The sequence below is a fragment of the Orycteropus afer genome, unplaced genomic scaffold, assembly GCF_000298275.1.
Source record: "Orycteropus afer afer isolate SDZICR_OR568_19922 unplaced genomic scaffold, OryAfe1.0 scaffold00040, whole genome shotgun sequence".
NCBI classification, from domain to species: domain Eukaryota; kingdom Metazoa; phylum Chordata; class Mammalia; order Tubulidentata; family Orycteropodidae; genus Orycteropus; species Orycteropus afer.
Genome location: NW_006921627.1, coordinates 4,251,278 through 4,264,690, shown reverse-complemented (window position 1 = coordinate 4,264,690; position 13,413 = coordinate 4,251,278). Strand labels below are relative to the sequence as shown.

The window sequence follows — 13,413 nt, the reverse complement described above, 5'->3', positions numbered from 1 at the left end:
TAAAGTTTGTCTGCTTTGTTCTTTTTCTCCTTGTTTTTCATTTTGGGTAGCTTATATTGCTATATATTAAAGTTTGCTAAACATTTTTTCTATATTGTATAATCTGTCATTCATCTTATCCTTTTTTTAGAAAATCTCAGACATATGTAGTTTTCTGCTTTCATTTTATTTTTATGTCTACTTCATAGAAAGTTGGATGAAGAAAACTGTTATACAGATGTAAAGATTTGTAAAGTAGACATGAAAAAAAGGCAATTGAAAGATAAATCACGTGAATGATGAAAGAGATAAGGACATTTGTTTATAAGTCAGAGTTTGTGCTATGGATCAAGAGTAGATTTAGTAGGAATAGGAGAAATAAAAGAATAAAAAGTATTTGTGATTCAAAAAAAAAAAAAGATTTTCGGAGTTTGAAAGTTCTTAGGTAGATCTTTCCAAAAGATAGTAACAGTAATCATGTATGATTTATTGAAGTAGATAAGAAGTAAATTAGAAGTGATAGAATATTCATTGAGAGGACATGGTAGTACTTGAAGGATTATTAATGGGATCTAAAAAGATTACTTCTCCAATTATTTGCTTGTTAAGACTCTTGGCATAGAAGTGATTGTAGAATGTAGTTTTAAAAAACAAAAAACTGAAACCCACTGCTATCAAGTTGATTCCAACTCACAGAAACTCTATAGGACAGTGTAGAACTGCACTGTAGGATTTCCAAGGCTGTAAATCTTTAAGGAGGTAGACTGCCACATCTCTGTCCTATGGAGTGACTGGTGGATTCTAACTGCTGACTTCATGGTTAGTAGCTGAACTCTTAACCACTGTGCCAACAGGGCTCTCTAGAAATGTAGTTTAGCAGAGTGAAATCTGGTTTCTCTACACATTTTTCCTTACCAACATAAGCCAATATAATTTGTAAATACTTAATGACTTAACTACAGCAGTCTCAAATGAGACTGGTCTCCCAGGAAATTTTCTATAGAATTTACTGAAGAGTATGTACCACTAAACACACAGTACTGGTTCTCAGTTACCTTGTAGTTGTTAGATCATTCTTGAGGGTTATACTGTACTGTTAATGTGAGTGATTACTCATATTACCTGCTTTTTCTTTGTGGATTAATGCACAGGCAGACAGGAAAAATAATATAGGATGTTAAAGCTGACAGATGTTTTGTAGAAATATATTTGATACCTTAGATTTGCACTATCCAAATAAACAGTAACATATGGTTGTTAAATCCTTAAAATGTTAGCTAGTATTTCAAATTGAGATGTGATATAAATGTAAAATATACACTGGACTTTGAAGACTTAGTACAAGGAAAAAGAATATAAAATAGCTCATTAATAATTTTTATATGGATTACAAGTTGAAATGATAAATATCTAGCTATATTGGCTTAAATAAAATTTGTTGTTGTTGTCATTATGTGCTATCGAGTCATCTCCGACTTATAGTGACTTTGTATACAACAGAATGAAACACTGCCTGGTCCTGTGCCAGCCTCACCTATCTCTACTGTACCTGAGCCCATCGCTGATCTTCCTTGTAGGCATATGGATATTATCCTATCACTGTGACAGCATTGTACTTCAGGATAGATTTTGAAACATTATTTGTGATGATGAATGTCACGCCATTCCTCTCCAATTTGTCATTCCTGTCATATAAACCACATGGTTGTCTGATTCAGAATGGCCCAGACCGGTCCATTTCATCTCATTAATGCCTAAGATACTGATCTTTAGGTGTTCCATTTCATTTTTGACAACTTTCAATTTTCCTAGATTCATACTTCCTACATTCCATGTGCCATTGGTTAATGGATGTTTGCAGCTATTTCTTCTCATTTTGAGTTTGCCGCATTAGCTAAAGGAGGTCCCAAAAGCTTAACTCCATCCACATCATTAAGGTTGACTCTACTCTGAGGAAGCAGCTCTTTCCCAGTCATATTCTGAGTGTCTTCTGACCTGAGGGGCTTATCTTCTGGCACTATACCAGACAATGTTTCAGGGCTATTCATAAAGTTTCCAGTAATATATTAGATAGTGTTTCACTGCTATTCATAAGGTTTTCACTGGCCAATTCTTTGAGAAATGGATGGCCCCTTCCTTCTTCCAAGTCTGTCTTAGTCTGGAAACTCAGCTGAAACCTGTCCACCATGAGTGACCCTGCTGGTATTTGAAATGCCAGTGGCATAGCCTCCAGCCTCAGAGCAATATACAAGCCACCACAGTACAACAAACTGACAGATGAGTGGTGGGTGGCTCGCATATAGGCCTCACATTGTATATCAGTGGGATAGAACTGTCTTAGGCGAAAGAAATATACCTCTCTCTGTTGTTGTAATCGAATATATAAATGTTTGCTGAAATACTATTCCTTAGTAGAAAAGCAAAAAAAAAAAAAAAAATACACAAATTAATGTGTAAGTATGCATGGGGTAACTAAAAGCTGTCAATGGATTATAAAATGTTACTAGATTTCTAAGTATGTTAAATTTATATCTAATAAAATCTGTTCAACTTCAGGGATAAGTGTAACTACACATTAAACTTTAGCTGGGGTCTGAGAGTAGGCCTTTGCTTTTGCCTTATATTGATAACTAAGTGCATGATTGGGAGCTCTGGTAGCATAGTGCCTAAGGCACTGGACTGCTGGTAATCTGTTTTATTAAGTCCTTCTGATGATTTCAGGGGCAGAAAGTTAGAGAAACTACTTTTACAGAAGTATAAAACTCAACTTCTTTATAACTTCTTTATAGCAATTCTCCATTTTGTCTCTTTGATTCAGATCTATTTATTCTGGTATAATCAGTGTAACTGTAATGGATTTAAAATGTATTTTTATAAAAGTGCCCACAAAGTTTGAGAGTTTAATTCCTAAATAGTAACAATTATATGTAGAATATTATTTGTTTGATTTTAATGAAAGATTTACTGTGTAAGTAGCAACTATAGACATTTGGAAGGGATTATACTCTATTCCTTTCTTTTAAATTGATCATTTGCAAAAAATTTTACGTTCTTAGGTGGATGCTCTTCGATTGCGTTTGGAAGAGAAGGAAACCATGCTGAATAAGAAGACAAAACAAATTCAGGAGATGGCTGAGGAGAAGGGCACACAAGCAGGAGAGATACATGACCTCAAGGACATGCTGGATGTGAAGGAGCGGAAGGTTAATGTTCTTCAGAAGAAGGTAAGGGTGCAGGTGTTCTGACTTCAGTGCCTACCTCTGACACACATCCTCATTCCTACCACTAAACTTAGACCTTTTAACCTTATTAAATAAATTGTCGTATATCTACACAGTGTCATCAGTGAAAAGACTTTAGAAGGAGCTCCAAAATCTGTTTACTGGGGAAAAAAAAAAGGCAATGAAGAATGATATATTTGTGTTTGAACACATGTAACACACACACACACACACACACACATTTTTGCATATATATGGAATATGCATAAAATGTCTCTGGAGGAATTTTAAAAAACAAGTAAATAGGCAAACAAGAAAATACATTTTTGATTTTATAGATGTATAATATTTCTGGAAGGATACATAAGGAACAGATAACGAAAATTGAGTATCTGGAGAAAGATGATAGGGATATAAATATGTATAAAAATTTTAAACAGTAAATTAAAAACCAAACCAAACTTCCTGCCATTGAGTTGAATCCGACTCATAGCGACCCCCTCCTTGGGTTTCTGAATAGTATCTCTATGGAAGTAAATTGCCCAGTCTTCCTTCTGAGGAGTGGCTGGTGAGTTTGAACCACCAGCCTTCTGGTTAGCAGTCAAATGCCTTAGGCACTATGCCACTAGAGCTCCCAGTTAGTAACTAATAATTAGCCTCCTGTGCGTTTAGTCTGTTATTAAACTTTTCTTTTAGGGTAGGATATTATAAGCAAAAGTGTTAATGTCCTAAATTTAATTAGTTGTCATAGTGGTGGTGTTGGTGGGTGGAGCATGGTGTGATTTAATTCATTGGTTGGCATATAATGGAAGGTCTCTGAAAGCATTTTGGTGCACAAAGACTTGTTTCATTACTGTGGTTAAGAATATCTTTATCTGCTCTGAGCTGATTGCACGTAAAATATTAGTGACATGGCAGATTGTCACTTTCTTTGCATCATATTCTTAGGAGCATTTATTTGACTTTTGGAACACTTATTATCCAACCTCTTTTCCACTGGCTCTCATACAGGATTAGTTCATTTGAAACCAGAATGGACAAAGATTGAATGAGTCTTTAGTCAATCACTGAACTTTTACCTTTAAGGTCATAAGAACATGAGCGCAAGGTACTAAAAAAGTCTTAAAATGTTTAGTGTCAGTAGAAAAAAGATACATAGGTTGGAACCCAAAAGCTGTTTGTAAGTGATGCGTTTCTTATACAAACTAGGTTAAAAAATTTTTAATACCTGTAAGGAAAGGACTGAAATTAGAATTCTAACACCTCATTAGCCTAAAGTAATGATATTTTGTAAAAATAGAACCCAAGACTATGCTAGTTACTTTCCATCTATAATCTTATTTAATCCTTATAAAACCCTGTGGCAATGACTTTTAAATCCTGACTGTTCTATCACAATTACTGGCTTTCAGATTTTTGGACCATAACACATAGTAAGAAATACATTTTACACTGTGACACAATATATATACACATCTCTGTCTATATACAGATAAAGTTCTTTAGAGAGATGTAGCTGAAACAAAACTTTCACAAAATATACTTACCCTTACTGTGTCAGATGTACTCTGCTTTACCTTCTCCTACTCCTTAAAGGAAATAAAAAATGTTAGTCTTGACCCATTAAGTTGATTTCAGTTCCTGCTAATAAAACACTATTCCCTCTGATACCTCCTCCTCTCCCATACTACCCCAATCCTTCCCCCCAAAGCAAAATCAAGCAAACAAACAAAAAAGCAACAATAACAACAAACAACTGTAAAACCAGAACATGTTGTGTATTGAGAGGTTCATTTGCAGATATTTGTTTAGCTAGAAAATGGGAGTTTCATATTTTGATACAGGGTTGATCTTACTCCAGAATGCATTTGTTCATGCTACAGCAAATTACCTGTTGGGAGAATTTCATGGTAATATGTATAAAGCTTTTTGACACTGAGAAGCATCGTATAAATATTATATGTATTTTCCTTTAGGAGCTCTGGTAGCATAGTGCCTAAGGCACTTGACTGCTCACCAGAAGGCTGGCGGTTCAAACCCACCAGCCACTCCTCGGAAGGAAGGTTGGGCAATCCTACTTCCGTAGTGATACTGCCTCGGAAACCCAAGGAGGGGTCGCTATGAGTCGGGACCGACTCGACGGCAAACAACAACAACAACAACACTTTCCTTTGTTGATCCTGTTCATTTTTCACAGGAGTCAGTGGAGGGCTGTTTCAACTATACCACCCTGCACTACACTGCCTCCATTATATATCATGTTATAAGCTTTGATTTGTCTTAAAACAGGTACCAAATTGACAATGCAACTATGTTTAAAATTGGTTTAGGTTAATGTGCTTCTTTTAATATAGTTATCTCAGTATGTGTTATTTTTAGTACTTAGAACCTTTGTGTTTTGTCTGCTTATTTTATTGTAGAAGTTACTGTATTAACATGGTCAGAGTCAAATATGTGATATATTTCCTGAACATTTTTTTTGCTGATAAAATAGAAGCAGCTTTAATTTTCAGATCCACAAAATTGAATGCATTAAGTGTAGTGATAGTTTAAAATTCTCAAAGATTTTATATAATTTTTGTTGTATTAAAATGACTATTTTTTCTTGCAAAAACATGCAGTTTTGTATATTTTTTAGGGAGGAGTAAAAACTTTTTCCACACTTTCATTTGAAGATTAAATGTCAAAACACCACTTGTTATTATATGCTAGTCATATTTTGAAACTTTTATGGGACCAGGGAAAGAAGGGTGGTGCTCATAGGTGGAACTTAGTTTAAATTCAGTGTTACTGCCTTTTTTTTTTTTTTTTTATGTCTTGAAATGCATCTAGCAGAAAACTTATGCATTATGTTTTATAGAGAGAAATTGATAGGTTGAAAAGTCATGAAGGTAGAGTGTATTACTTGAGTGTGAATTCAGAGTAGCTGAATATTTTGTTTTTATGCTTTTGCTTGTTCTGTAGGGTGGTGGAGAATGGTATGGGTGATGGTGGAGAAAACATAAAAAAAAAAAAAGTTGCCTACCTAATATCACTTAAACACTAACCTCTGGTACTACCATCTCATGACCATCTCCGAAACCCTAAGAAGAACAGAATCAGCATTCTGTTTTAGGGCAAGGTTGTTTTGGTTGTCTTATAATTTATTGTGCACACCATTTGGTACTGGATGACATGTTTGTAAATGTGTGTGTTATCTTTAAATAGAGTGGGCATTTGAAGCAGTTCCCCAAATACTGCATTGTCATGAAGGAACTCAGGTGCAGTTTGGCCATAACTTATATGTGGAAACTACCTAGGCCATACTTCCCTTATTGATTAATTGTATATTCAACCTTGAATAAGCTAGTAGGAACAGTATCCTGTCCCCTTTTCCCAGGTCAGAAGCTTTTCTTTTGATAGTTAGACATAGAAGGAGAGCTAAAATGTTTTTCAAAAACAGATCTTATTAGTAGGGAATGGACAAAATCAGAGTTATTTGTATTTCTTTTTATCTTTAAACAATTGCTTATAATTTGTCTAAATAGAAATAGGTCTGATTTCAGCAATTCTTACTGTTTTTGTTTAATTCTTACCTTTTTTTTCAGTCATGATGTCTCATGGTTTTGATTTGGTAAGACTCAACATCTTAAAATCCCTAATGAGAATGGAGTGTAAAAAAAAATTTAGGTCAACATCAACAGTGATAAGTCATGGTGCCAGGATGCATCCCTGATAGGATGTAATGAAAATAACACTCCTCCTCTGTTGTTCTCCTCCTAGAAACTCACAACTCCATTCTAATCATGAGAAAAACGTCAGACAAATCCAAGTTGAGAGACATACCACAAAATACCTGACCAGTACTCCCCAAAGTGTATTAAATTTTAAAAATTATTTCAGAGGTACACAAATGTTCTCTATATATTATATGTACATATGCATATATATAGGAGCTCTGGTAGCATAGTGCCTAAAGTATTTGACTGCTAACCAGAAGGCTGGCGGTTCAAATCCACCAGCTACTCCTCGGAAGGAAAGTTGGGCAATCTACTTCCATAGTGATAACGCCTCAGAAACCCAAGGAGGGGTTGCTATGAGTCGGGTCCTACTCGAAGGCACCATAACAACAACAACAACATGCAGATATATATATGTTGTTGTTGTTGTTGTTATGTGCCATTGAGTCAGCCCTGACTCATAGTGACCCCTCCTTATATACATATGTATGTGTATATATATACATATGTATATATATATATATATACATATGTGTGTGTGTGTGTGTGTATAATATAAAAAACTGGAACTACTCAATTTAAGAAATAAAATTTCAAATAAAGTTTAACTTCCCTGGCATATCTTTCCTGGATACTCCCCTCTATTCTATCCCAGAGACAGACACTTGATTTTGGTGTTTATTTATGTCCCTATACCTTACTTCAGGAGGTATAATGTGGAGTCCCTGGGTGGCATGAATGGTTAAATGGCTTGATTAGTAGTTGAAAAGTTGGAGTTCTAACTCACCCAGAGGCTGCTCAGGGAATAGGCCTGGCAATCTGCCTCTGAAAGGTCACAGCCTAGAAAACTCTGTGGAGCAGTTCTGTTCTGCACACATGAGGTTGCCACAAGTCAAAATCAACTCTATGGCAACTAAGAAAAACAACAACATGTATGCACTCATAAAAATACATATATAGGGAGAGAAATGTTGTTGTTGGGTGCCATAGAGTCACCTCCAACTCATAGTGACCCTGTGTACAGCTGAATAAAACTCTGCCAGGTCCTGTGCCAGCTCCATAATCTCTGCTGTACCTGAGTGCATCATTGCAGCCACTGTGTCAATCCATCTTGTTGAGGGCCTTCCCCTTCTTTGTTGACCCTCCACTTTACCAAGCATGATACTCTTCTCTAAAGAATGTTTTTTTCCGGCAACATGACCCAAGTAGGTAAGACAAAGTCTGGCCATTCTCGCTTCCAGGAAGCATTCTGGTTGCACTTCTTCCAGGCCAGCTTTGTTAGTTCTTCTGGCAGTCCATGGTACTTTCAGTAGTCTATGCCAACACAACAATTCAAAAGCATCAACTCTTCCTCTTTCTTCCTTATTCACTGTCCAACTCTCACATGCATGTGAGGCGATTGAAAATACATAGCTTGGGTTAGGTGCAACTTAGTTTTCAAGGAGATATCTTTACTCTTCAGAAGTCCTTTGTAGCTGATTTGCCCAGTACTGTATGTCATCTCATATCTTGACTGTTGCTTCCATTGGTGTTGATTGTAGAACCATGTAATAAGAAATCTTTCACAACTTCACTCTTTTCTTCATCATCATTATGCTACTTACTGGTCCAGTTGTCAGGATTTTTGTTTTCTTTACATTGAGGTGTAAAACATACTGCAGACTGTAGTCTTCAATCTTCATCAGTAAGTGCTTCAAGTCACCCTCACTTTAAGCAAGCAAATTTATGTTGTCAGTGTATTGCAAGTTGTTAAGAGTCTTCCTCCAATCCTGATACCACGTTTTTCTTCATATAGTCCAGCTTCTCAGATTATTTGCTCAGTGTACACATTGAATAAGTATGGTAAAAGGATGCAATCCTGACCCACTCCCTTCTTGATTTTAAACCATGCAGTGTTCCCTTGATCTGTTCTAACAACAGACTCTTGGTACAGGTTCCTCATGAGTACAATTAAGTGTTTTGGAATTCCCATTCTTCTCAATGTTATTATGATCTACACAATGAAATGCTTTTCATAGTCAATAAAACACAAGTAAACATCTTTCTGGCATTCTTTGCTTTGAGCTAGGATCCATCTGACATCAGCAATATCCCTCATTCTACATCCTCTTCTGATTCCAGCTTGCATTTCTGGAAGTCCTCTGTAAATATACTGCTACAACCATTTCTGAATTACCTTCAGTAAGATTTTACTTGCATGCAATATTAATGATATTGTTCTATAATTTCCACATTCTGGGGGATCACCTTTCTTTGGAATGGGTACAGATACGGATCTCTCCCAGTCATTTGGCCAGGTAACTTTCTTCCAAATCTGTTGGCATAGATGAGTGAGTGCCTCCAGTGCAGCATCCATTTGTTGAAATATCTCAATGGGTATTCTGCCAATTCATGGAGCCTTGTTTTTCGCCACTTCCCTCAGTGCAGTTTCAACTTCTTCCTTCAATATCATTGGTTCTTGATCATGTGCCACCTCCTGAAATGGATGAACATTGACCAGTTCTTTTTGGTACAGTGACTTTGTGTGTTCTTTCCATCTTCATTTGATGTTCCTGCATCATTCTATATTTTCCCCATAGAATCTTTCAGTGTTGGAACTTGAAGCTTAAATTTTATCTTCAGTTCTTTCAGCTTGAGAAATGCTGAGGGTGTTCTTCCCTTTTGGTTTTCTAACTCCAAGTCTTTGCACATTATAATTGACTTTGTCTTCTTGAGCTGCTCTTTGAAATCTTCTGTTCATCTCTCTCATCTTGTCATTTCTTCCATTTGCTTTAGCTATTCTCCACTGAAGGGCAAGTTTCAGAGTCTCTTCTGACATCTGTTTTGGTCTTTTCTTTCTTTCTCATAATTTTAGTGATATCTTGCTTTCTTCATGGATGATGCTCTTGATGTCATCCTACAGTTCTTCTGGTTTTCAGTCATTGGTGTTCAATGCATCAATTCTATTCTTTACATGGTCTCTAAATTCAGGAAGGATATATTCAAGGTCATATTTTGGCTCTTGTGGTCTCGTTTTAATTGTCTTCAACTTCAAGTTGAACTTGCATATGAGCAGTTGATGGTCAGTTCCACAACCAGCTCCTGGCCTTCTTCTGGCTGAAGATACTGATCTTCTCCATTGTCTCTTGCCACAGATGTAGTCAATCTGATTTCTGTGCACTCCATCTGGCAAAGACCACGTGTATAGCCATTGTTTGTGTTGTTGAAAAAATTATTTGCAATGAGTAAGTCATTGATCTTGCAAAATTCTATTATGTGATCTCCAGTGTTATTTCTATCACCAGGGAGAAATTTTCCAACTACTGGTGATTCTTCTTTGTTTCCAACTTTTGTGTTCCAATCACCAGTGATAATCAGCACATCCTGATTGCATGTTTAGTCAATTTCAGACTGCAGAAATTGGTAAAAATCTTCAATTTCTTTCTTTAGCTTTGGTGGTTGGTGCATAAATTTGAAGAATAGTAGTATTAACTGGTCTTCCTTGTAGGTGTTTGGATATTATCCTATCACTGACAGCATTGTACTTCAGGATAGATCTTGAAACATTCTTTGTGATGGGGAGTGCCATGCCATTCCTCTTCAAATTGTCATTCTCAGCATAGTAGATCATATGATTCTCTGATTAAAAATGGCCAAAACCAGTCCATTTCAGCTCACTAATGCCTAGGATATCAATCTTTATGTGTTCCATTTTATTTTTGACAACTTCCAGTTTTCCTAGATTCATGCTTTGTACATTCCATGTTCTGATTATTAATGGATGTTTGCAGCTGTTTCTTCTCAGTGGTAGCATAGTGCCTAAGGTACTTGACTACTAACCAGAAGGCTGGTGGTTCAAACCCACCAGCCACTCCTTGGAAGGAAGGTTGGGCAATCTACTTCAGTAGTGATACTGCCTCAGCAACCCAAGGAGGTGACATTATGAGTTGGGGCCGACTCAACGGCACATAACAACAACAACATGTCAGCAAATGGAGATCTCAAAAGCTCTACTTTATCCATATCATTAAGGTTGGTTCTACTATGATGAGGCAGCTCTTTCTCAGTGATATTTTGGCTGACTTGTGACTGGAGGGGCTCATCTTCTGGCACTGTATTAGACAGTGTTTTCAGGGCTATTCATGAAGTTGACTAGTAATACATTGGACATTGTTTCTTTGCTATTCATGAGGTTTTCCCTTGGCCAATTCTTTGAGTAGTGGATGGCCTCTTCCTTCTTCCAAGTCTGTCTCAGTCTGGAAGCTGTGATGAAACTTGTCCACCATGAGCAACCCTACTGACGTTTTAAACACCAGTGGCACAGCATCCCACCTCACAGCAACACAAAAGCCACCACAATATGCCAAACTGACAGACAAGTTTGTTTCCCTTAGCTGTTCCAAAACTGCTCTGCCACTTCCTGGCCTTCCCCCTGCCTGTTCCTACCCTCCGCCCTGGCTTCCTGCTTCCTGCTGCCTGGGGTGGGGCTCCCCCCGCCTCCCGCCACTTACCTGTATCTGCCTATCTGCCCTATCTTCCAGCTTCCTGCTGCCTGAGGGGAGAGAAATACATGTGACAAATAAATATGGGAAATTGTTCATCCTCAGTGCAATCAGAAGAATGTAAAATAAGACTTTGTTGAGATACTACTTTATACTTAACCATTTTACATTCCAAAAAGAACCTCAGTGCTTTTGAGTCAGATTTGACTCATAGTGACCCCCTCCTTGGGTTTCGAGGCAGTATCACTATAGAAGTAGATTGCACACTCTTCCTTCCAAGGAGTGGCTGGTGGGTTTGAACCGCCAGCCTTCTGGTTAGCAGTCAAATACCTTAGGCACTACACCACCAGAGCTCCTCATTTTACGTTAGACTGGCAAAAATTAAAAAGTCTGACCATACCATGCGTTGGTAAAGATGGCAGCTGGATTTCTCACACATTGTTGCTGGGGTTTAAATTTGTTCTACTGCTTCAGAAAACACTGATCTCGTTAAATTAAACATGAGTACTCACTGGCCCAAGGGAGCTCTGGTGGTACTGTGGTCAAAGCATTGGGCTACTAATCAAAATGTAGGCAGTTCGAACCCACCAGCAGTGCTCCAAGGGAGAAGGACGAGGCAATCTGTTTCTGTAAAGATTTACAGTGTTGGAAACCCTTGGTGGAATGTATAAGAATCCTCATAGTAACATAGTTTGTATTAAGAAAAAAAAAAAAAAAGTAGGAAACTGGCATTGTGCAAATATTCACTGACAGAAGAATGAGTAAATAAATTGTGATACAGTCACACAATGGAACATTTTATAGCTGTCCACATGAATGAACACTAGCTATATGGAGTAATGTAGATGAAATCCTCAAAAAAGAAAACCTCACTGCCGTCGAGTTGTTTTCAGTCATAGCGACCCCTCCTTGGGTTTCTGAGGTGGTATCTCCAGGGAAGTAGATTGCCTAGTTTTCCTTCCAAGGAGTGGCTGGTGGGTTTGAACTGCCAGCCTTTTGGTTAGCAGTCAGATGCCTTAGGCACTATTCCACCAACCTAATATTAAATGGAAAAAAAGCAAGTCATGGAAGATACCAATTTTTATTAAGCTCAAGTACAAGCAAAATAGCATTATAATGTTTAGATGTACATGTGGTAAAATTATTCTTACTATTTTTTAAGCTAAGGGAATATTCAGGTTAAAAGTTGAGGAAAGACATACATTTCTTTTTTATAATGATGCCTGGATTGTGAGCCACATGATACATTCACCTATTTTGGGCTTTGCCTGGGCCTCCACCACCCACTCATACTTCCTAGCTTTCTGAGCAGTTTATACATTTGTATGCACTGGAATATTCTTTGCTCTCTCTTCTTTTTTTCTCCTTACTAAGTACATTTATGGTTGCACAATCAAAATTATGTTTTTGCATAATTCCCAGAATTCCTAATCTTCCTAAATTGTCTTCATTCATGCATTCAACATAGTAGCTTCTGGTCCATGCTAAGTACAAAGACAAATAAGATGTGATCTTTACTCTCAAGAGTTCCAGAGTTGTGAGAGTTAAGGAATTTATGATAGAAGTACAAATGGGGTACACTGTTGTTGTTGCTCTTAGGTACTGTTGAGTCACTTCCGACTCATAGCGACCCCATGCACAGCAAAACGAAACACTGCCTGATCCCACACCAGCTCCATGATCCTTGCTATACTTGAGCCCATTGTCACAGCCACCGTGTCAATCCATCCCATCGAAGGCCTTCCCCTCTTTCATTGACCCTCCAACTTACCAAGCATGACATCCTTTTTCAGTGAATGGTCCCCTCTGACAGCATGAGCAAAGTAGGTGAGACAAAGTCTGGCCATCCTCGCTTCCAAGGAGCATCATCTCGGCTGCGCTTCTTCCAGGACAGATCTGTTAGTTCTTTTGGCAGTCCATGGTACCTTCAGCATTCTTCGCCAGCACCACAACTCAAAAGCATCAACTCTTCTTCGGTCTTCCTTATTCATTGTTCAGCTCTCACATGCATAC

General features: G+C 37.5%; 1 protein-coding gene across 1 annotated transcript in view; it reads left to right on the top strand.

Annotated features, from left to right (window-relative positions):
* ERC1 (ELKS/RAB6-interacting/CAST family member 1) overlaps positions 1-13,413 on the top strand; it is a 715,223-nt gene that overhangs the window by 173,797 nt on the left and 528,013 nt on the right. Inside the window, exon 7 of the mRNA XM_007937035.1 lies at positions 3,036-3,203. Coding sequence (XP_007935226.1) covers positions 3,036-3,203 — 168 coding nt within the window. The remainder of the gene's footprint in view (positions 1-3,035; positions 3,204-13,413) is intronic.